Raw genomic sequence first — 24,200 nt, forward strand, 5'->3', positions numbered from 1 at the left:
TCGCGATGTTTGATCGCTATGAAAGTGATATCAAACAAAGACCCTTGTGCAAGAATTCTTCAAAAGAAATGACGTCATCATGACGTCATCATGTAATTTACTAGTGATTTTTTAATATTTATTTCAGTCCCTTGACTTTGTACACATTTTTAAGCCACCATTTGGACAATTATCAGAGGTTGGATCAACATTAAAGCTACACGCAACAAAGACCCTCATGAAAGAATTTTCCAAAAGTTATCACCAAACAGAAAGTTCCGAAACAGCTCAGTGAATGTTCACAACCACGTTCATCTCATTTACTCTTGAATTCGTACATAAATTCTTTCTACGTGTATCTGTATATGTAGTTACATCTACTTGTGTCCTGTTGCATTAATCCACATGTGCATAGATACATTTTACCTAGAGTAGACTTGTCCTAGTCCTTAGACTTCCTGCATTTCCAACATTTGCTGTATATTGTTATGCAACTTACTGATTTTATTCCTTGTGACTTAAAACATCCTGTATCTGTTTGTTCACAGTTTTGCATCGTTTTTCATTGAACGGCTCCAGTCAAGGGGCCCTCTTGGAAAGATGTTTAAGCCTCTGCATATTTGTGTATGCTCATCAGAGTGAGGGCAGAAGAGTAAGTTTTATTCAGGCTTTGCATCCTTCAATTTTTTGTGGAAGAGTCTTTCAGGACAATTCGACACATAAAATCAAAAGACAAAATAACGGCAATTTACCGCGAACTAACGATGGTCGTGTATCTGCATGTGCAGTGGGCGTGTTTAAACTGAAGTGGCGTCACACTTACGAACCGGATACTGCATGTACTATGTCGACTCCGCAGGCGTGCGCGACGAAGTTCAACACAGAGAGCCTCGGTTTCGATGCATATATGCACAGACGGTGGTAGTGTGAAATCCCTCTGTAGGCACACACGTTGCGTGAAGTGGTTTATAGTACATATAATAGTTTATATTACGCATACCCCAAGGTAGGGTTTGTCGTCTGCCGCGCATATTCCCCAGCGATTCAGCCAGGTACAGTTATTTTGAAAGATTGATTCACAGTGAATATTGTTCTCTCTCACATAAAACCAAAAACACGTTAAAATTACGAAGTAGCATGATTCCAGTCGATTAAACAAGTTTGGACATCGTTTTATACCAAAATAATTTAACAAATATTTTGCTAATGCGCAGGTCTACGGTGACGCGCGCAACGACCTCAAAGCGGAGACTTCTTTTTCTTTTTTTTGGGGGGGGGGGGTTAAGCATAACTTTTGATGGGATGACAGGATTTTTGCTGGGGGCCTTACAACATGTAATTGTCGCCGTTTGTGAAGCCATTTAAATCTCTCAGTTTTTTCCTTAGACTTTTACAGATTTTAAGGTGTTTCCAAGGTTTAGACGTAGGTCCCAATATAAAAAAATGAAGAAATAATAATTATAGTAATAAATGTTAAATGGTAATAAGAGGGAGTCACCCCAACCCCACTCTGTGGGTCGGTGCCATGCACCTTCTCGTGCATTAGTACCTTTTCAGTCAAAGACTCAAGACAAGTCAATATATGAGGGATCATTTCCATCGATTTTGTTCTATAATTTTATTTTACTTTTCCCGAACACCCCCGTCCATTTTATGAAATATTTCCTGTGCAAATTGTCCAAAAGATCAAGAATCCATGGACTTGGCGCGCAAGTGGCAACGGGCATGCACACAGATTCTTGGGTCTTGAACAATCGGAATGGATTAAACTGTCTTCTATCCATTGATCTCCATTATAGACTGGATAGGACATCGCGCATTGCCTGTGCACAAAATGCGCGGCCGAACAATGGCGGCGCTTGAGGAGGGTAATGTCATGTTGTATGTTGTGCATTTCTGGTCAACATAGCCTTTTTCTTATGGGACGACGCCCTTGGCCACCCTCTCTAAAACAAGCCAAAAATAAACAGAAAATCAAGATTATCAGTTCCGGAAATAACTGACCATTTTCTTATTAACAAACCCACTCGAAAGCGATAATGTTAATTCATTTTTTACCCATATTGTCTACGGTCTCGCTTTAGTAATATTTTCACTTTGGCTCAGTTCAGTCGGGATTTGTTCTGTGTAAAACTTTTAGAATTCCGCCAGGACATGCAGTAGGACATGTGAGTAAATATGATTTCCCAACTGTCCATGTGTTTTTCCGTCTGGTTTCGATGAGCCAACACTGAAAAAAAATCAATAAAATTATTTTAATTTTACACATTCTCGGGAAAAATACTATGTAAATAAAATTCATTCATATATTGAGTAAATTTTATTGAAATCTTACATGCCTCATACGGAAATGTGAGAATCCTTTTGTGAGCACAAAGTGAGCGCAGCTTTAAATGAGCGACCAAACTAACTTACTGCCGTTTTTAAAACAGAGTTATTATTCAGTTTAAAAAGTTGAGTTCACAACCTGCCTCAAAGATTGACATTTAACAAGTACTTTCCGGCATAACAAAGTCAGTTATAACACAGAACGAGTAATTTTGTTATGTAAACAAAGTTTCTTTCATTACGCATTCCTTGTTTGTAACTTCGTTCAAGTGAAACATCAGCACTCTGCTTCTCACATTGGTTTCATCTCTGCCCCGAAGAAGAATTCTGTGTCTCATATCACATCGTCTGTCACACAATTTGAGTTCGGTGCGTCTGTAGATCCGACAAACACAAATCGTGGCTTTCTTGGAGATTTTCTGGTGAAATCTGAGGAAAATATACGACAAACTAGTCATCATGTTTTTGAAACCACTTTTGCCAATAGGTAACATTTCAGACGGCCCCAACTTCGAGATAGTGAAGTCTCATGTAAAAAAAGCCTGATAGGCAAGATAGACTGTCGTAAATTTCTTACTAGGCCTATATAGGCTTAAAGTTAAGCATCATAAAGTACAACTTGAGAAATTTTCTGAAACTAAAAAAAGTGCGACTCGCATTTCCTTCTTCCAAACTTGACGTTGATTTCCGGTAATGCACTGCTGCGTACACCTCAACCATTATTCTTTCCAAATGTACCCATTCCAAGTGCACAATTCAGTTTCTCTTCGAAATCTGACGATTGAAGCACAAAAGCCTCAACCGTTTTTTGAAAAATTCCATTTGAATGTACACGCAAAGAAATTCGCAACGCTCGTTATTTACGCTCCTGAAAATACGCATACGCGGGACGCATTTTGGACGCCATGTCTAATCCAGTCTATAATGGAGATCCATGCTTCTATCGATAGATGCAATGGGCATTATCACTTTTCAGCGGGCATTATCAAATGTTAAATCACGATCAATTTGCACATTGTTGAATGGGGAGTCTGTCTGAGGTATTTATTAATACGTTATGTAAGTTAATACACGTTTAAAGACGCTTTTTATGTATATAGACCAGTTTTTAAATGGAGAAGCTACAAATCAGCAGGCTGTATTACGGTTTCGAGGAAAATCCATCTTTGGTTTGGTTTGGTTTGGTTTGGTTTGGTTTGGTGTAAGACTCAACTACAGTTTGTGAATACATGTGGGACTTTTTCACCCATGTTACGGTTTCTCCCATGGGTTGTTTGTCCAGCCCTGTTGAAATGTGGGAAAATATATTTAACAAGTTTTATTGCCCACGTTTCCAACAGAGATAGCAAAGATTAATCATGGCTCAACGATTTGGGCCTTGCTCTCCAAGCATGGATGAAATTGCATCATTTTCCCCACGAATTTGCAAGGCATGCAGTGTTCTCAATGTTCTGAGAAAATCACGACTTCGCTGGTCAAAGTGGCACAACGATAGGACCAGTCAAGCCCTGGCTGTTCACATCACCCTTAGGAATGATAGTCCTCTTCTCTTCGACCCAAGCATTATTATCATTATATTAATTGGGTCGGAAAGATTCCGACCAACCTGTACGAGCACGTCCTCGGAAGGTTTGGCCCCCCGCCTCACCCCACCTCTTTTCTTCAAAAGCAAAAAAAAATCTAGTTGCAAGAAGACAGAGTGCTCCCCACTATTCTCTTTTGTGGTTAGTTTAGGAAAGATTTCCGACTTCCCTAATTCAATTTTCATAAGAAAGTCATTGTTCCTAACTGTCTTCTTGTGTCGACAAGAATATAATATATAATCAGTGCTATGAAATATGTAATTGCCTTGCTTTCGGTAACTCAGTACCTTCTTCTGGGCAGGCGGATTCAGTTCTAATTGAACGCAGAAAAATCCACGTTCATTCCACTGGATGAAGCTTTCCAAGTTCGAAAATGACGCGCTGCTCCAGTTCCTTACGCTGTACATCGGATGACGCTTTCCGCAGGATGGAGACGCTTATGTCACCGAGAGTGTGTGGCGGCGCGCAAAAGTGCTACGCAACAGTGATCTATAACATCAAATCAGTGCTCTGAAATATGTGGCAATCACATATTTCAGAGCACTGGTTTAATATTATATATTCTTGTCTGATATCCTGATCACGGTGCTACGCAGCCCTTCCATATTTCTCTGCGCAACAGTGAGACCGGGTGTTTGTTGGTGCACACTGCGCACGGTGTTCCACGAAATGGTCACCCAGGCGACGCTTGGCTCTCCGATGTAGAGTTTGCCACAGCGGCGGCATGTAATGCAATAAACCACATTACATGTACAATGCATGTATGATCCCCGTGTATTCTGTAGCTACCGCGGGGGCCGACAACCAACGGGCTGTTAACTATGTAGGGACAAGTGTTAAATCTGGGGCGCTGACAAGGGGAATTGCTGCCTGCTTTTGAAGGAGAGACAGAATCTAACCAGGAACGTACAACCATGTCCCCGAAACGCGCAAATCGGGGTTCGGTGAAAATGCAAGCTGTGGCCGCATCATTTCCAAGTGTACGAAAATGTTTGAGAAGAACATTACGTTCCGGGATGTTTTGAGGATAGTACGTGAGTACGAGGGGGCGCAATCACGTTGCTTGGTCCTGGTGGGTTTCAGGGCCGTTTCGCATGGGATTGACATGTAGCGTTGAGGCAGCGTATGTGATAGCCGGAGGGTAACCGCGCTGATGAAAGAAACCTAGCATTTCCTTCCCACGCGCAGAGAACTCTGCATCGCAACAACAAATCCTACGCAGTAGAAGAAACTGAGAGTAAGGGATGGAGTTCTTGCACTTGAGGGGGTGAGACGATTGGTACTGCAGGTAGCTGTGGGAATCTGTGGGTTTGTAATGTACGGTTGTGCCAAGTTTCCTTGCACAGATCTGGACGCGCACTTAGAGGAAGGCAACAGTGTTGCAACACAACAGATGTGTTACGCAGTGCTGGGTGAAAAGCATACCCTACGAAATTCTCAACGTCATCACACGTACCGGTGATAGCATCAACAATATCATCGATGTATCGCCGGTACATTACGGCTGCACACACTGATGCTGGGTCAGCATCTGCTCCTCGATGCGGCCAACAAACAAACGTGCGTAACTTGGTCCTATCCGTGTGCCCATGGCCATACGACTGGCCTGAATGTAGTGCTCACCGTTGAACGCAAAGTTGTTCAACGTGAGCACCAATTCAGCCAGACGGAGCAGAGTGCTGGTGGAAGGATCCTGAGTCTGGCGGAGATTTAGATAGTGTTTGAGCGCAGCCAAACCATCCGTTTGGGGAATGGATATGTAAAGCGATTTCACATTCATGGTGAAAAGAAAGTTGGATGAACCTGGGAACTCAGATTCATCGAACAGACGTAGAGCATGATTAGTACCCTTGACATAGCTGGGGAGCGTTTTGACAATGGGTGTAGAATGGTGTCAAGGAAGTTGGATATCAATTTAGTGGGACAACTAAACGCAGACACAATGAATTTCCAGATTTGTGAATTTTTGGGTTGCAAGTAGAAGACTACCGTGCCTGGGTTGGGAACGACCAGTTCGGTTGCGTTGGGGAAGGTACTAGAGTCAATGAAACCTCGGACAGTGCGAGCAACAATATTTTGACACTCTTGTGTATTAGGTCACGGTCAACCTTAGTGTAGGACGCAACGTCAAACAGTTGACGTTCCGCTGCAGTGACATACAAGTCCTTACGCTAGACCACCGGAGCACCACCCTTGTCCGCTCTTTCAATCACGATGGTATCATCGTTCTTAAGAGACGTCAGTGTTTCACGCTCAGCCGATGAAGTGTTGATGTGGGTAGCAAGTAAAACACTACTGTGCGTGGGTTTCATCAACTTTCATTGGAAAACTTAATTTTCGATGTGAAAATTGTCTTAGAGAGGGACATTTTGTTTACCTTCCATTCTTTTTTGACCGTGACAACTTGCACATTCCAGAAAAACAGTCAATGTTGAATGTGGGTGTTTTGCCAATTAAATCGTTGTTATGCATGGAATTTGGGGGTGTTAATTTGAGAAGATCGCAGCGCAGCGTGTGCATTATAAACGTGTTTGCATGCAGGATCCATAGCTGGATCGAGAAACTCAAATGGGAATCCTTTTCTAGAGTCTCCATGAAACAAAAGGCTAGTATAGGCCTACATATCGAAAATAGAGCAAGTTCTTCAATAATCCATGTAGATGATGGAAACGCTGGAGATTGGAACTTTAAATGAAATAGTTCCTTATGAACACCCCCCTTTTAATGAATGGAACAGGTTTACATACCGTTGCGCGCACATCACGCGCAAATGCCTTCCACCGCCCCTCCGTTGGGAACCAACATGGTGCAGTAAGATCGTACACATGGGAACGAGGTTGATCCTAAATAGTCAGTCAGCGCGTCCAGGTTGGCTGATCACTGTACCGCGCGCCTACGTACTTTAAGACTTGAAATCAAGTCGTTAGTGGGTCGTGTTTGTCGTCTATACGCTGCGTCATTTTACGATTAGTGCCGAGCCCGTTTACTGTTGCTTGCGATCCATCCAGCATGCCACAGCGATTCTGCCCCTGCTCGTGAGTTGTTACCGGGTTTCGGCCCACGACCCCTGTGCCCCCCAACGACTTCATCGACTTGATCAACCTGACCCTGGATGGATATTTATTTATGCAGCAACTGAACTGCATGATTCATATATTTCCATGTAGAGCGCCAATAGTAGCTCACGCTACGAACAGACTCTACCATTTATTCACATGGACAGGGATGTGTACAATTGATTAGTGCCAGTTTCTTTCATATCTTGCATCCTTTTATTACGACGCTTAGAGACAATTATACAGAATTATTCACGAATAAATCTATTAACTATCTTTTCTGGTAAGAGAATCAATGCTTTATGGAAAATCATCTTTTTTGATAATTTAAACACCATCTTCATTGAACGAGACTCAAACTGCCCCTGAAATAAATATTAATATTATCGGGATTCTTAGCCAATCAGAGTGCTCCGTCAAATGTTGGCAGCAAGCCCCATATGTTGTGCACGAAAGGGCTTGCAAATTGTTGAAGTCGGTAGCTGGGCACCGTTGGGCACGCACATTGGGGAGCGAGGTTGCACTGACCGTTCCTGCCTGTTATTAATATGCTCGCCGAACCGCCCCGCGTACGCTACGCGAGGAAGGTGGACTACACCCACCCAATTATCTACTTGATTTCAAGTCTAACGTACTTTTTTTAAATCAAAGATCGTAGATCTTTGCTTTTTATTTACACCGCAGCGTATAGGTTTTTGCTGCGGTGGTGCTAATTCGCGCTTGAAAAGAGACTAGTGCCGAGTACGTATACAAGCATGGGATTTAACGTGGGGCGGAAACATGACATATATTGTTTGTAAGAAAGTCCAGAGAGTTTCAGCACATGTCACTGAAAATTGGAAGACGTCTCGTTATTGCAAAGCTTTAGCTGCTTTGAGAGCTCCACCAGGAATCGTGTTAGGCCAACGCAATGCAAAACGTGAACAAACCAAACTAACCTCACGGGACCGAATAATGCGTTCGGTGCCGTTTCCCTTCTTCCGTGCTTCAAATGCATACAGGCAGCGAAGTAGCCCACCGAGGATCTTAATTTTTATATCATCCTTTGCTGTACTATATAGTGCAAAGTTAAAAGTTATATTTGACATTGGTAGTCTTTCACTGTAGGCATAATAATTAAGCATTACTGATGCACTTTGCTTAACCATAACCTGTCTGTTTATTCGACTTTGCAGTAATACGTGTAGCTTAAGGTAAACAAGCCCGACAGAAAACGATGCAGACGAGGTAGCAATCAAGGCTACTCGAAAACCAAAATTAAGATGTTTCAGGTAAAAAATTGTGAAATTTCGATTTTTTTAAATGGAAAAAAAGAGAGACGAAAGGGGTAAAAAATCTCAATCTGCTTGAAGACAACCCTTATTAATAACCCACCCAAGGTGTTCACGTTTGTCATATCGTACTTGTATTTTATCACCCCTACCCCCGAAAAATGTAATATAATGATCAAAAACATTGCGTGAGCTTGGCTATCCTATAGAGCTGCTATCATGGTGGTGATTAAAATTCAATTTTTTTTTACACACGCACCAAAGAAATAATTTGACCATCCGAAGAAGAGGAATCACCTCAATACTATCGCAATCCATCGGTCTATCACCTCTGAAGTATCAATTCTCATAACTAAACACCGTACATTATATTTGTTGTCGTACTTAAGTATTACATACTACTTAAGTATGTTTCGTGTTTTCGCGCGCTCAAGCCTGATGACTGGTTCTGTCAACACTAGTCTTTTTTTCAAGAGCGAATTAGCACCATCAGAGAGACAAACCTTAGGCCTAGGTTACGGTGTAAATAACAAATACACGTTCCCGCCTATACCTCGTGCGTCATCCACAATACTCAGCGACTTGACGCAGACGGACAGTCGGCATACCATGCCATGACCAACGAAATTTCCGCGCAAAACCGCTTCAAAGCAGGCGCACGGACGTACGTCCTCACGAAGGCCTACATGAATACTATGTGCGCCCCGCATCATGTTATGTAGGGACTGAGCATGCAAGTCGTCCCCACAAAGCGAACCAAGACAGGATTCACTGCGCAACGGTTCGGAGGCCAGTTCGGGTCGCCACGTCGCTCTGGGTGCGTTCGATTAGCTTCCCTGAATACACCAGTGTTACACCAAAGGAAGCCTCCAAATTAGGCTATTCAAACGCTGCTGTGTATTCGCCAAGGCATTCTGGGAAAAAGGTCAAGTTCCCGCCACGTGCCCTTCATGTCCATGACCATGCTCGCGCTCGAACAGCCCATCCGTCACGTCAATCCACTCGAGCAGCCTCCAGAGACCCGCTCGCCAGCAGGGGTAGTGGTGGCTGACACCAGGGCAGGCACAAAGATCACGTGATGGCTAAACGAACGCTCTCGTGAAAGTTTGACTTACACGTGTATTAATCGAACGCACCCTCTGCAGTGTGCGCACACTACCCGGAAACCCGAGCACGCTGGAAAAAATGGGACCATTACTATGGTGTACTATTTACGACAAACATTTGTCTCTCTCTTTAGCCTCCCTCCAGGCGACGCGACCAGACGGCACGACGGCTCCCTTGCGTCGTGCCGTCGGGTCGCACCGTCGCCTTCTTGCCATTACTTTTGTACACACACGACGCGTCGCGTCGTGCGTCGCGTCGTGCCGTCGCCCGTCGCGTCGTGCTGTCTTAGCCCCTTTCCTTGTCGCAATTTTTTCTGCCTAAACGTCGCCCCTTCCGTCGTCCGTCGCGTCGTACCATCGTGCGTCGTACCATCGTGCGTCGCACGTCGTGTCGTGCATTGCGTCGCCTTGTACGTCGCCTGAAGCGCGACACGACGCGACGCGTCGTGTGCTGCCGCCCTTTGCTTCTTGGTGTTTATAGAGGGCGCCTTTACTGTTTTCCTTTATTTCCGCCCCCGTACTTGCATAGTACGGTACAGTCCACTAATTCAAGCTCCATTGAAAACAGTGTAAAATCGGCACTGTGCGGGCCCAATAATGTGGATACCAACTTCCTTGAGATTGCTGAAACACAAATGAAATTATTGTCTGGTCCCTTATCTTTTGATTTCCTTTCAATTTTTCAAGTGGCAACCCTCAACCTTCTTGGGCACTTAGGACCATTTTTCAGCTGTAGTTTTTAGCCATTCTGCATGCTCTCATAGGATGGCTCAAAGACCCAGACAGTTGATCCTGGCAACAATTTACACATTTTCACCATTTCAGGGGCAAAACAATCCCCTTTTTTCAGAAAAATGATGGGCTGCTACTTTTAATGCTAATGAGCTGACCAGAAATTCTCACTTGAATAGTGGATTGCATGCACCCAGTACATGGTATTCGCTCTTTGTACGCTGCCGCCATGGGCATGCAGAGCCTTGAACTGACAGCTTTTGAAATATTGTCCAATTGCAGAGTATAGATGGCAGAAGAACTAACGCAGCACGCTTCACGGTGTTTATAGAGGGCGCTTTTACTGTTTTCTTTCATTTCTGCCCCCGTGCTTGCAAAGTACATGCTATTTACTCTTTGGTGTTGATTTGTTCTTGTTTTTATCTCATCCATTCCTCGATTAGGATTAATATCTGTCATGTTTTATTAAGAAAAAGAAAAAAGAGCAAAAAGAAAATCGGCATATGTAGGAACTGCCCTCTCATAATAAGTGGAAGCCCAGAATTCGTCACTCTTTAGTCCAGCCAATGATTTCTTTTTAATACCGTCGATGCACTTGTGGTAGATTTGTAATCTTATAGATACCGGTATTTCTCCGTGGTCCATCCCGGTAATTTTTAAGTAATTCTCCCAATTCCCCCAGACAATTTGTCTACAATTGTATGACCGCAAGTTTGACCACGGGTTTAGGAAGTTACCACCGAGCCTGCTCTATAAAACCCTCAGAATATTCCGTCGTAGTCTTCCATCAGGCCAGTCGTCCTCGTTACCTTCATCAGCACCACACTTTCAATGATATTAGTCCATGTTTCTGAATAAAACATTATACAGACGCTATTATCATTGTGGCCGTGTCTTTTTTCAACGCTGTTTGGCCACACACATGTATAATTTCTCCTCTGATCCGCATCTTACATTACCAAGCACGTTATAATGATTGATGTATTGTATCTTAAAATAGATTGAGAACTATTGTAGCGGACATAACATGAGAATCATGACACCTGCTTACATTATTTCCTTGTTTACTAGTTTACGCCTTTTATTATCAGCTAACCAGTGAGAATTAATTCGTTTCCGGCTAATATAGTGAAAAGTTTTCGCATGGTTTACGAAAATACAAATACCCTCACGTTAGAGAACGCATCTTTTTAATAATGAGAAAAAAACAGGGATCCTGTTTAACAGAACAATTATGAATTAGGAGTGAAAATAAATAAAGGGTCTAGCTTGAAGACGATCTATTGCTGAAGTTGGGGACGACTTGGCAAGTAGCTGTAGAATTTGCAGTAGAAAGGCTTGCAGTAAAAAGAGCTTGAATGGATGGCGAAGATGTGTTGGGCTATATCATATTTAGGGTTCAAGTGCACAGTCTTTCCTTCCCCTCGACTAAATCCGGTTTCGGAACGGAATTCATGTGGCTCTGGTCCAGGCCACCCCCTGTCCAGCAACGTATGCATGTGTGGTTCAGTAGGCTTACACTGGTAATTTTTTTGCGTAGAGCAGGACAGGGACGAATTTGTAAGTATGGAAGGTTCGATGGAAGGAGAAATCACAGAGAGACTACGGAACAGTCTCTGTTCAGTCCAGTAGTCAAGTGAAGTGTGGAAGGTCACTAGCTAGGGAAGTTATCAGCTCCTTCTCAAGGACTCTTGTGGCTGGTTGCAAGTTCTACTACCAACTGCCCACACGCGCTGCCAAGCAACCTGCACAAATTGTGTGACCTAATTCTGGGGGACTTAAGATTTCAAAAAGTAGGGCAACAAAATTAATTCTATTACATAATTATTAAGAAGATCAAAATTAGAGCAGGAAAAGTTAAAACAAAGTTGTGGCTCATGTTATTTATTTCCTGGAGACAAGGCTGATAGTTGGTCGTGACACTCTTTCTAATTACATTTGATTAAAAAAAAACCTTTTCTTCCACAACTCACTCTTAATGAAAACACAAAGTTATACAGCATGCATGAAAAAGAACAACACAAACAAGACCTGCTACCTATTCGCTCTTTGTACGATACCGCCATAGGCATGCAGAGCCTCGATTTGGCAGCTTTTTCCCTGTATGTTGGCAAGTAATTTTGGGCATGATGCTGCGTTAGTTCTAATCTGTACTCTGCAATTGGACAATATTTCAAAAGCTGTCAGTTCAAGGCTCTGCATGCCCATGGCGGCAGCGTACAAAGAGAGAATACCATGTACTGGGTGCATGCAATCCACTATTCAAGTGAGAATTTCTGGTCAGCTCATTAGCATTAAAAGTAGCAGCCCATCATTTTTCTGAAAAAGGGGATTGTTTTGCCCCTGAAATGGTGAAAATGTGTAAATCGTTGCCAGGATCAACTGTCTGGGTCTTTGAGCCATCCTATGAGAGCATGCAGAATGGCTAAAAACTACAGCTGAAAAATGGTCCTAAGTGCCCAAGAAGGTTGAGGGTTGCCACTTGAAAAATTGAAAGGAAATCAAAAGATAAGGGACCAGACAATAATTTCATTTGTGTTTCAGCAATCTCAAGGAAGTTGGTATCCATATTATTGGGCCCGAACAGTGCCGATTTTACACTGTTTTCAATGGAGCTTGAATTAGTGGACTGTACCGTACTATGCAAGTACGAGGCACGGACGTATATAAAAAAACCTGGACTTGCAACGCCTTTGTATGAAAAAGAAGCCAACCAGCGGCTATTTTACCGAGCCGAATACAAAAGCGTGGGCGGTTCCCTTCTATTGACGCCAGGAAGAACAACGGTGGGCATTGCCGGAAAAGCTTTGTATTCGGCTCGGAAAAATGGCTGCGAGTTGATTCAATGACTCTATAAGCTGATTAAGGGCATTGCGAGTCCAGATTTTATTATACACGTCCGTGGTACGAGGGCGGAAATAAAAGAAAACAGTAAAGGCGCCCTCTATAAACACCAAGAAGCAAAGGGCGGCAGCACACGACGCGTCGCGTCGCGCTTCAGGCGACGTAAAGGCGACGCGATGCACGACACGACAGTATGACGCGACGGGCGACGGAAGGGGCGACGTTTAGGCAGAAAAAAATAGCAAAACGGAAAAGAGCAAAGACAGCAAGACGCGACGGGCGACGGCACGACGCGACACACGACGTGTGTGTACAAAAGTAATGGCAAGATGGCGACGGTGCGACCCGACGGCACGACGCAAGGGAGCTGTCGTGGCCGTCGCGTCGCCTGGAGGGAGGCTAAAGAGAGAGACAAATGTTTGTCGTAAATAGTACACCCATACGTTTCAACTTGCCGGTCCATCTAGACGGGGCTGGTTCGCGTGTATGGTGACACTTCCGTTTGACATTATTTCCATTTGTTAGCGTTGCAGTTTGCGTCTTGATTGCATTGCTCTCTGCGTTTTCTCACGGTCGATATAAAACCAGGCTTAATTATGTAGATACGTCTGGGTGCATCCCACCAAATCGTTGTATTTCTGCGCGCGAACTCATTAATATTTTGTGATCTCGCAGGGTTTTTACAATGACAATGCCCAATATCAGGAGGGATCATCGAAATATTTTTATAAATCCCGAATTTGGGAGTTGTAGTTTTCAGTTGAGGGTATTTCTTTCACAGAAAGCCCCAACCTGCGGGCCTATTTGGATTGAGGCGGACGGCTACTTTCACAGCTGAGCGAATTTTACTACTTTGGGGGTATCGTCGGGGCCACGTATGTTCATGCCCCTCACTTAGTTTGCGGCGCGCATGAGGCCCAGTAAAGTGGCTGTTGACTCGGACAGGTGGACCCCAAAAGTAATCGGTCAGCATCAGGAAAACGTTTTTTGCCCCTCATTACGATACCGATTAGTATTTACACGCTCAAAGTCTCTTTTGCTAACTTGTACACGATAAAAATCCATTTTCGGTTAGATTTTTTGCCCGTCTTTCGTACGTACCTCTAACGGTAACTGAGTCAGAAAGTTCGAAAGTGAAGCTAAAATTTTAGAGGGGATTTTTTTCAGTTTTGCAGAGTTTTCCCTGACATTTCTGTACTTATGAGTGGTGATAAAAAACGCTCTGATGAGAAAGTATCATGCAAGAAGGAAACCGTAAGTGGTTCTTTTATTGTACTTTAATTGGATCTTTCCGAATGGGGTAAATACCTATTGTGTAAATAGTGGGTATATAAGGATTAGCATGCCTAGTTTCGGGAGAGTGCCACATTGACACGGTGGGAAGTGGTGGTGTTTGGACGGCCTGGCAACGGTGACTCTGATGGCCACAGACTACCGGACAGCTAGCTACCGCAGGAGCTACACTGAATCCTTCCAGCATCCACCACCACCGCCACCACATACCCACCATTCGTGTCAATTAATTACTTATATCTGTACACTTCCTCAAATTGGCTAAGACCAGGGGCTTTTACGTCCGGCACTCTCGAGCTTCCTGGTTTTCGGGCTTGGGCTCAGCTCAGATTTGAGGAAGGCAATCCATCGACACTAATTTGTTTTTTTTTGTGTTTTTTTTTCTTTTTGGATTTGTATATAAGTTACAATTTGTTTAATTTTGTCCATCATTATTACGTTTCATTTGATTTTGCTTTTTGCAGTTGCAAAAGCTTGTTCATTTCGTTTCGCAATTCATTCATGTTCGTTTATTTTTCCGTTTATTTTGAAGATTATATGTTCTGAAGATTTCTGTTAAAGCCTCACAGAATTAAAACTACATTTGTAATTTTGTTCAGAACACTTGGTTTGCTTTGTCAAGTTGTTATTAATGTCTTGCTTGCGCAACTTCCAACCACGCCATCCCACAATTCACATTCCATCTGTGACATGGACGAGAACGGAAAGTTTTTGTTTGGGTCTTTTAGTCGGGTAATTTGACATCGGTTGTACGTATTAGTTGCAATACAGTAAAAGTCACCCCGTACCGAAACGCACTCGTTCCCAGGTGTGTGTGAGTTTGTTTCTGAACAATAGAGGACAATAAGGTCCCCGATGGACAGAGGGTCCCCGATTGACAACTGTGTACAAAACATGTGGGTGGACTTCTAAAAAAAATTAAAGTACAAACAAAAGAGGAACACGAGGGGGTCCCCAGTTGCAGGCAAATACACACTTGTCTACGTGTATGCCATGCCAAAAATCCGAACATCTCATTTTTCGGACCGCTGTCCGGTCATGTCGGACTCGGTGCGGAAATTTGAATCCGCATGAACCGCATTTCAGACAAATGGCTCTCGATCTTGAAGAAGTTAACTGATGGATACAAACGATTCAACCCAGTGGTTCCAGACAGTACCACCGCTGACCTGAGGGGAATTCGACAAAAGTGTGAAAATTGGGCACAAAGTTAGCTAAAAACCGGTAATTTTTCATAATTATCCTTTGTCGTAAAATTTTTGTTTCCACTTCTTTGATCAGTTTCCCTGAGATCTGTCTTATCAGGATATATTATATATACTCATTTGATAGATTCTTGGTAATTTATTAACACACGAGGTCTTCAAGGGAAATGGCAGGACAAATTCTTCACCGATAAGCGTCGTCTGATCAGTTTTCAGGCCGACGACCATAATGTTACTATTGCGCAGGTGCAAATTCATGAACTGAATGCACGCACAGTCTACGGGGCCTGGGGACCAAACATACGTGAGGCAAGGCGAATAAAAAAAATCGCGTGGCCAACCCCTACAAAGTTGAAACAGAAAGGGATCTTCTTGTCATATCATAAGCTTGAATTTCTAGTGAAAAAGGGGAGGCTAACCTCTTCCCCAGAGTCAACAGGCCGCGCTATTTCAGCCTGATTTTGCACTGTTTCCTATGGGAGCGTACTTGGTGTAGTCATGGTGTTGTGCAACCATGTGCGTGACAAGGCCAAGAGCTCACATACTGCATAAATCATGTTTCACGTGTGACGCCTAGATATCCCATATCCCAGGGAACCAAATGGTGATGTAAGTATAAATTACCATAAGCGTGTCTTTTCCCTGTTTCGATACTGCCTCTACAACAAGCTTGTGATGCTGACGTTCCATTAAACTTGTTCCTATCCTGTACATAGTCTCCTGACGTCTTGCAGATGTCCTCCGAACGTAGGGACCGGTAAAACCGTACCGGGCGGGCAGCCGGGCGCGGTTAATATCGGTGAATGAGGAAACGAAGCCTGATCAATGCACAAATCAAGCAGGAGGTGATGGAATATTTTGCCCTTTCTTCCTTTGTTACTGGAAACATCTTCATCATAAATTGTTGCTTTATCTTAAATTGGACTGAACAATCAGTGGTTGCAAATATATTGCTGTAAAATAATCAACAGTCAACGACAGAAAGAATAAATATAAAAAGTAAGCTGGGTCTATAGCATGTCAAGGCTAGCTCCAGACTGGGGGCCAGCTCCGTAGTACTACTACTAGTAGTACAATGTACATGTAGAAGCATCTTTTCCAACCTCCATGGTAGAAGTCCGTGACATGTTGGTTTCGATTTGTTCCACTCAATCGCCACGCATGATTATTCCAAAGAAAATTTCACTAATCTTACTGAACAAGCACTTGTTGCTGATGATCATGATGATTGGTCTCCACTTTCGTTTTATTGACTTTTTAATTATTCTGACGCCGATACAGCTTTCATCAAATTTATGGATTTTTTAATACCAACCTTGAGAAGTATTTTCCTCTCAATTACAATAAGTCTAGATTACCCCCCAGAACTGTGGGGTCCAACGTCTGCTCCCGCTCTCTCATTGGAGCGGACCTGACATCGGACCCCACAGTTCTGGGGGTAGGCAAAGTCTAGATCACGTACATTAATTCCCAAACCCCCTTGGGTCACTGTTATACTTATAGCTCATGGAAGTCCAGTCATCGTAAAAATGTTATACCCCCAACTACAGTGTATAGAATAAGTCCCAACTATAGTACTGCTGTTGGGCTGGCCCAACTATTGTTGACCAATGTCTGTGGGAAATGTCTCGACATTATCCAAGTCAATTTGTCTCACACTTGACACAATTCATCTAAAATGTGGCACTTAGCCCTCTGACCAATGGCATGACATTTGTAAATGATATGACTTTGGCACATGCTGGACACATGCACACAGGACCTCTCTGCTGTAGTTGGGACTGATTCTATAGTTGGGGTGTAACAAAAACATTGTAATGAATGAACATTGGCCATTCGTTTACTACAGTGCAGTGATTAACTCCTGATTGTTGACCGCTGCCAAACACAGTTGGGATCTGTTTGGTCTGGGAACCACACTATCACTCAGCTACCATCAGTCTCATAAGGGTTTGTGCAGAGGGTGTCAAGTCAAGTGATGGCCATATAGAACTCTTTCCCTTAAAAATTCCCCAAAACAGTGTTTAGTGTGTGCCAGTTAAAAACAATTGGGCACTAGATTTGTGATAAAATATCCACTGGTAAGAATGAATGATTCTTGATGTTTATTAAAATACTGAATACCACTTGCCATGAATGTGTGGCGTTACAAATAAAAAATAGCATCTTGGAATTACGTACGTAAAGAGGAATTGTCAAAGATGGACACAAATGATTTAATTTGTGGAGAATTACGTAATGTATATATATGTTGAAAGTATATGTACATTGTATGGGACAGCTATTTTACAGTACCTTACCGCCATACCTGCATAAATTGTACAAGAGGTTAAGAAAAAACATTTTTAACCATTTTTGACTTTCAGTGATCTTTAGTGAACCGGTAACAGTGAATCCAAAATGAAGGGCACTGTGGTGATGCGGAACCCTAGTATGCCAGACATTGTTTTCCTGACTGCAGATAAAGCTTTCATCAGTCACATGAACCAACTTGCCATTGGAAAGAAACTCACCACGGTAAGATGAACATTCTATAAGATTGTAGAGGTTATGGGGCAGCGTGGACATCCGGGAGTTTAACAAAATTTGTGGGTAGCAACCACACCGTGCCGATGAAAATAACTGAAACGAGCATGTGTATACGCACTGATCAAAGAAAGGATTGTGTAATCCGATCCTCTGACTGGCTGATGCATGAGTACGTCACCATGGTCATTGTTTTCATTGGCACAGTACCTGCCATTTTGTGAGAATCCTGGATGTCTGCGCTGTCCCCACACATTGCTGGCATCGCCATGGTGTCTCAAAGGCTGTTTTATTTTAATTTTACATGTAGTTTCAGTAATGCACAAAAGGTTTACTCAAGCCTAGCCCAGTAATACAAAGCTCTTGCCCTATGAGGATGCATGAATACATGACCTTATTTTGGAAAAGGGTGTGACATTAGCAGGTTTAAACATTTAAACAAAAAACTTAAGTAAATATTTACAGATTTTTCCAAAACGTTTATTAAATGGAACCCCCTTTTTGGCATTTGATTGATATGATCTGGCGTACATTTTTAACATGCCAAATAAATGTATTGCTCCTAATTGCCTGAATTTTTTTCGTTTCTGTATCCATCTACTTTTGGGGGGATCATGTAATTTAAGATGACAAAAGTTGCTTATTCAGTGCCCTCAACATTGGTCTACATTTCTCTATCCAGCTGATCATGCATAAACATGTACATGTAAACCCCAAGGTTGGCAGTGGTGAGCCTCTGTAAAGTGTTGGCTAAATGTTTAAACAATATAGGAAAGTTTTACCCGTTTATCAAATTAAACACAAATTTCCTCCCTTAATTTTAATGTTTTACAAGCATTTACGATGCAATCTGGGAAAACCAGTCAGATATCGCCAAAGTTGTTTTGGAGACAATTGCATAATTACCAACTTTTTGTTTTGACAAACTGAGATAACAAGAAAAATCTTTCAAGGGCATTTAAGTTGAATCAATATCCCATCTTAAATTTTTAACCCAAAGTCTTTGGGACAATTCAAGAGGACACTTGCAGTTGCAGCAGCCAAACTTGGTATTTATTCAATTCTTCAAAAAATTAATGACAATGCAAACTCTACATTAGTAGTTCTGTCAATTAAATCTGTTGGCAACTGCTGCACAAGGCATTGTTAGTTGATGGCAAACATATATATATATATATATACATTGTATATGTAATCAGTGCTCTAAACTCTGTAATTGCCGAGCTTACGGTAACTGGGTACCTTGATCAGTGCAAGCGCATTCAGTGCCCTGACCAAGGTACATTACCCAGTTACCATAAGCTCGGCAATTACATAGTTCAGAGAACTGATTATATATTATATTTTCGTCTGTATTCTGATCACGGTGCTATGCAGCCCTTTCATATATGAATTTTTGTCCATTTTTTTCAATATTTTCTTCACAACATTGTGCTTGACCATTTTGACATGCTCCCACAGACACAACATCATTAATGTAATAGTTACATATGCGTTAATGCTGCCAATGGCAAACATCTTGGAAACAGCATTTTGGGTTTTCATGAGTGACGCAATGCTTAGCATCCTTTGAACATGTACAAAACATATTTCAAGGAAACGGCTGAAATGCAGGTCAACTTGGATTTTTGTTTTCACGAAGTGAGGTTAGCTTCATAACATTCACAGTTGTGCACGTGTAAAGACACGATCACCTTCCCTGTGATTATTATACATTGAACAGAAGGACGTTCATGCACACGAAGTGACGTTAACCTCTGCTTATTAATTTAGGCTAATTAACCCCTGTTTTTATACTAATAACTCTGGTCGGGTGAACGATTAGACATCAAAGAATCATTTAAGGGATTTTTGTTACTTGAAGTTGTCACAAAATACTTATTTTCTTTGGCAGTTTTTATAAAGGAAAACTTCTCTGATGATTTTCTTGAAAACCTGATTTTTCTCAAAGCCACATTAGTAATACTTCATGGTGGTGGTGACGATTTTACGCAAGGTACTGAATTCTTTAATGTGTCTTTTGAAAATTTTCATTTTATTGTGTATTATATACAGAAAGGGTGAAATGATACCTGCTTTTGTAAATGTGGAAGGAGCGCTATCAGTTGATATTGACATTACAAGTTGATCATTATGACGTGTGCCATGCATCTCGAATTAAAATCATGACAGTTACAGGTACGAGTATTTGTACGTTTAGGATAAAATGATACTATACTAATGACACAATATCCTGATTTCAACAGGAAGAGGAGGTTGACAAGGATCATTTGGACATATCCATAGCAACTCAATATTTCTCACCTATTGTAGCATCCTATGCATCACTGGCCAGTGAGCTTCACTCACCTTACTCATTGATCAGAACTCAGAATGACTTCCTGTTCGTCCTAAAACAGGTAAGAAACTTGCAAGTATGTTGATTAAGTATGATCAAAACTGCCGTCACAGTTTATCTAAGTACTGTACAAATAAGTTCACCAAACTCTGTGGTATGACCATAAAAATTTGGCAGCATTGTTATTCAGCAATATGGCATTAAAGGTAAAGTCCATTATTTGCAGTGATCCTAAAAGTAACTGAAAGAATTATTGACCAAATTATAGAAAAACATATTTAGTTTAAAGATGGTGATGGGACTAGACTTTCTGTAAAGTTATTCCTTCTGGCAAGCTGTCATTTTGAAGAAAACAATGAAAGTACATGTACATGTAGGCCATTTCCCAAGGATGTGTCTGCTCTAAAGGTCGGCTTTAGAAACACGTGCAATCATTGACATGTCGTGCGCTCGGTTCAGTGCTTGACATCGCGTAGCTGCATTCCACTGAGCATAAGAACGTGTTCCACATGCTAACCTCAGGCACAATTCAAGATTTTCAATGTAGAATATTGTTTTCTCAGAATATACAGTTTTCACTGAGCTGAAACTTTGTCAGGTTTGTTCCTAGGCACCCTTTGTTTTTTTAGATCTGAGTACTTTTTGTTGCCACAAAGGAACATATGCAGAACTGACCTTGTGTACCTTCTGTACCTTTAATGTTTATAATCGGGCACATCCCAATGCAGCGTATGCAACAAGACGTTTAATCGACCTTAGCGATAAAATTAATTATACTCTAGGAAAAAAGAAAACATGTTTGTGCTGAGTGTAGATTGTGTGTTGAAATTCGAAGGGGGCCTGTCGTGTAATAGTAGCGTCTAGGCGAAATGGGGTGGAGCAATGAGCCAGAATGAAGATCCAGAGATTTCCAATCATCGCGGGGGCAGCCCGCCAGATTCATTGGCCATTCAGCTTCACGGGTTTATTTGGTCAATGAAAGTGCGCTGATCACTTCGCTAGCCTATTTCGTCACAGCTTCCAGCGATCAAACCACATGGATTTTACCTTACCTTGATAAATCGGTCACAGTGAAGTTTTGAGCGAGGCCCTGAATTGTCCGTCAATTGTGGAGGACTTAAAGAAAACGTAATTCATCGCAGAATTTTGCAACCTCGAACAGCTCTGTCAGGCCTTCCGGACGATATCGTTTGGATTCCACACGACAGGCAACTGCTACCCGGGGGGCAGCCGAAGAATGCCACGACCGCGGAAACGAACTTCCGCCCCTGCTTGTCTACAGGCCGGTACTCGGCCCAGTAAGAAAGCTCGACGGGGATCCCGGGCTCCCGCAGTTGCACGGGGAGCTGTGCGCCAGCACACAGCCGCATCAATGACTCAGTGTGGATAGGGAAATGTCAACGACTCCAGTCGCTCGCCACCGTCAGTACCTACAGCAATTGTATGACAAACAGTTTCATCTTCGGCAGGCCACGCCACCCGATCGATCATTGGGCCGAGTTAGATGGGGTGTTGTGGTTCACGGTGGGCGCATCGGCCGTTGGCTCTGCCCGCACCACCGCTCAGATCAGTGCCACTCGGCGCGGAAGTAGTCAGGTGTGTTTTGCTTTTAATAGCCCGGGCGGTTGTAAATACTTTGGCTGTAAGTACCAGCACCAGTGCGCCAAGTGTACATGGTCGGCCATGGTTTGCACGTGTGCCAATTCGATGGTAGCCAAACGTGTAACCGGCAGTGGGGTCAAAAAGGGCCGAAGAAACGGGAATTCCCCCATCATGGGCATGATGTGAACCCCGCGGGCGTGACAGGGGTTGCACAAAGCGCAGACGTGAGTATCCCAACGAATGCACAACCAGCTGCTGCTGGTAAGCCAATTTTTGTACTCCCAACTCCAATTAATGTACCCGTATTGCAGAACTGGTCAGAATCGTACGATAACACTGCAGATCAACATGTACTGAGTGAGGGTTTTTCAATGGGATTTTCCTTGGGTTTCAGTGGGCCTCGGGTGAGCAGGGATTCCGAGCCCCTTGGCTCTGCAATATCAAAACCCCTGATTGTTAGAGGAAAAACTTGCTAAAGAAATTCAAGCCGACCGCATTGCTGGCCCCTTTCCAACGCGCCCACTAAAGAATCTACAGTGCTCTCCGATCGGTCTCGTACCTAAGAAAGAGCCAGGCTCGTATCACTTAATTCACCATTTATCATTTCTGCATTGCACTTCTATCAATGACTTCATCAGTCTTGAGCAGTGCAAGGTGAATTATGCATCTTTTGACGTGGCAGCACAGTACAGTTTGCTCGTGCACCTGAAGTGATGCAAATTTTGTGATGAGGTTTGGGAGATACCCCTAGCTAGATCATGCAAATGACGGAGAAAGGCCCTACCAGGTCTTACAGCCTTACAAACAAAATTGAGATGACCTAGCAGGGACTGAAGATCGCGCGGTGTTATTTTCTTCTAATTGAGCACATTAACAATAGTATTTTTCAAAGCAGCTTGCTTATCAGATGGGAGTTTAATCTGTCGCGCAACCGTACTGATCGTTAAACCAGGAAAGTGAGGTTCGTAGCTGGACCTTCGTTTTTTTTCTTCTGCAATGGGTACCCCAAATCGCTGACAAACTACTCTGAAAGATTGGGAGAGAGTGTGCGCACTCGGCATGACAAGTGCCAACGAACAAAAAATCATCCAGATAATGCACAATTTTAGGAGATCCGGCCACCTCATGAGTAACGGTACTTAAGAAAAGTACTGAACCGCTCAAACGTAACACAGGATATTGCACAACCCTAGGCATGTACATGCATTTATTGTAATAAAAGTGGCTGTTATGGGAAAACCAAGCAAGTCAAAATCTTTTGGATGGACGGAAAGTAAACAAAAAGGCGACTTAATATCTGACATGGTCATCAGGGCATTTTGTGGTAAATCTGCAATCATAGTTATCGCCTCATCAAAACTTTTGTAGGGAACGGTGGTGTCTGCGGGATCAGTAAACATCATTCCCAGAATTGCTGATGGGGACGACAAATTAAGGATTAACCGAAATTCACCAGGAGTCTGTGTGGGCAACAGGCCAACAGGTGAACAACGGAAGTGAGGAAGAGGCTGGGACAAAAAACGGGCCAGCAACGCGACTCAAAGCAACTTCATGATCATTTTTCGACTGCAGAATGTTGGGATGTTTGCGAGCAAATTCATTTTGCTCTGCTTGTAATTTGCGAGCAAATTACAAGCAGAGGTACTAACCCTGGGACCTGAATAGCCTACCCAGAAACCATGCAAAAAAACCTTCTTGCAAATTGTGGGAGTCCTTAGTATGAGGATACAATTGCAAAAAAGGGAGCATACTACTTAGTTTTACTGGGGTTGGTGCCAGCTGCCGGCACCCGTGCTGTGACGTGAGACTGTGAGTTCCCCAGTTTGTGGGGTGGCCCAATGCCCTGCAGGTGGAGCAGCGATGCGCGAAGCGACACATGGTGTGATTGCATTGACCGCGGTTGAAGTTGTTATATGTGGGTTGACCGACTCCGGCTACTCGGCACCGACCAGGCCCAAAATCGGACAAGGGGTTGGCGGCAGTGGAGGGGGCACGCTTGCGTTGCTGGTACGGAGGAAAATTTTGATGGTGCGAAACGGGCGCACCAAGCAGCATCAGCCAGAGTTTCGACATCAATAGTTGCCCAAGAGTGTGGACGACACACATGCCTGGCGTAATCGAAACTGTATGTCGTACTCTCGCCAACCATATCCCACATGTTGAAGTACAGTAGATCTAATTATGTCTGCGTACTTCAGCAACAAACAAGCATGGGTAGGATGTCACAACAAATGCACAGACTTGCAAAAACTAGAAACGCCGACATCCACTGCTCGATAGACGTGATACGCGGAGCCCTGCCCACAAACACTAGTTAATGCCATGTTCGATTCAGAA

The 24,200-nt window shown here is 43.0% G+C and overlaps 1 protein-coding gene and 1 long non-coding RNA gene across 2 annotated transcripts; one reads left to right on the forward strand and one right to left on the reverse strand.

Moving 5' to 3' along the window:
- Positions 1–1,966: 1,966 nt before the first annotated feature.
- On the reverse strand, positions 1,967–3,103 carry LOC147795363 (uncharacterized). Its single transcript, XR_015423973.1, has 3 exons — positions 2,965–3,103; positions 2,604–2,736; positions 1,967–2,209 (listed from the first exon to the last, which is right to left on the reverse strand). It is a non-coding gene; the product is annotated as an uncharacterized LOC147795363 (long non-coding RNA).
- A 12,685-nt stretch (positions 3,104–15,788) lies between these two features.
- On the forward strand, positions 15,789–21,857 carry LOC147795364 (uncharacterized; the record flags this gene model as incomplete). The annotated part of the gene is made up of 5 exons (XM_087131998.1): positions 15,789–16,006; positions 16,114–16,242; positions 17,764–17,914; positions 20,170–20,322; positions 21,672–21,857. Coding segments are annotated over exons 3-5 (456 nt in total), but the record flags the coding sequence as incomplete, so codon positions are not given.
- Between the last annotated feature and the right edge of the window lie 2,343 nt (positions 21,858–24,200).

Source organism: Acanthaster planci, unplaced genomic scaffold (genome assembly GCF_054643075.1).
Source record: "Acanthaster planci isolate LZ-2023a unplaced genomic scaffold, COTS_SCS Contig56, whole genome shotgun sequence".
Classification (NCBI taxonomy): domain Eukaryota; kingdom Metazoa; phylum Echinodermata; class Asteroidea; order Valvatida; family Acanthasteridae; genus Acanthaster; species Acanthaster planci.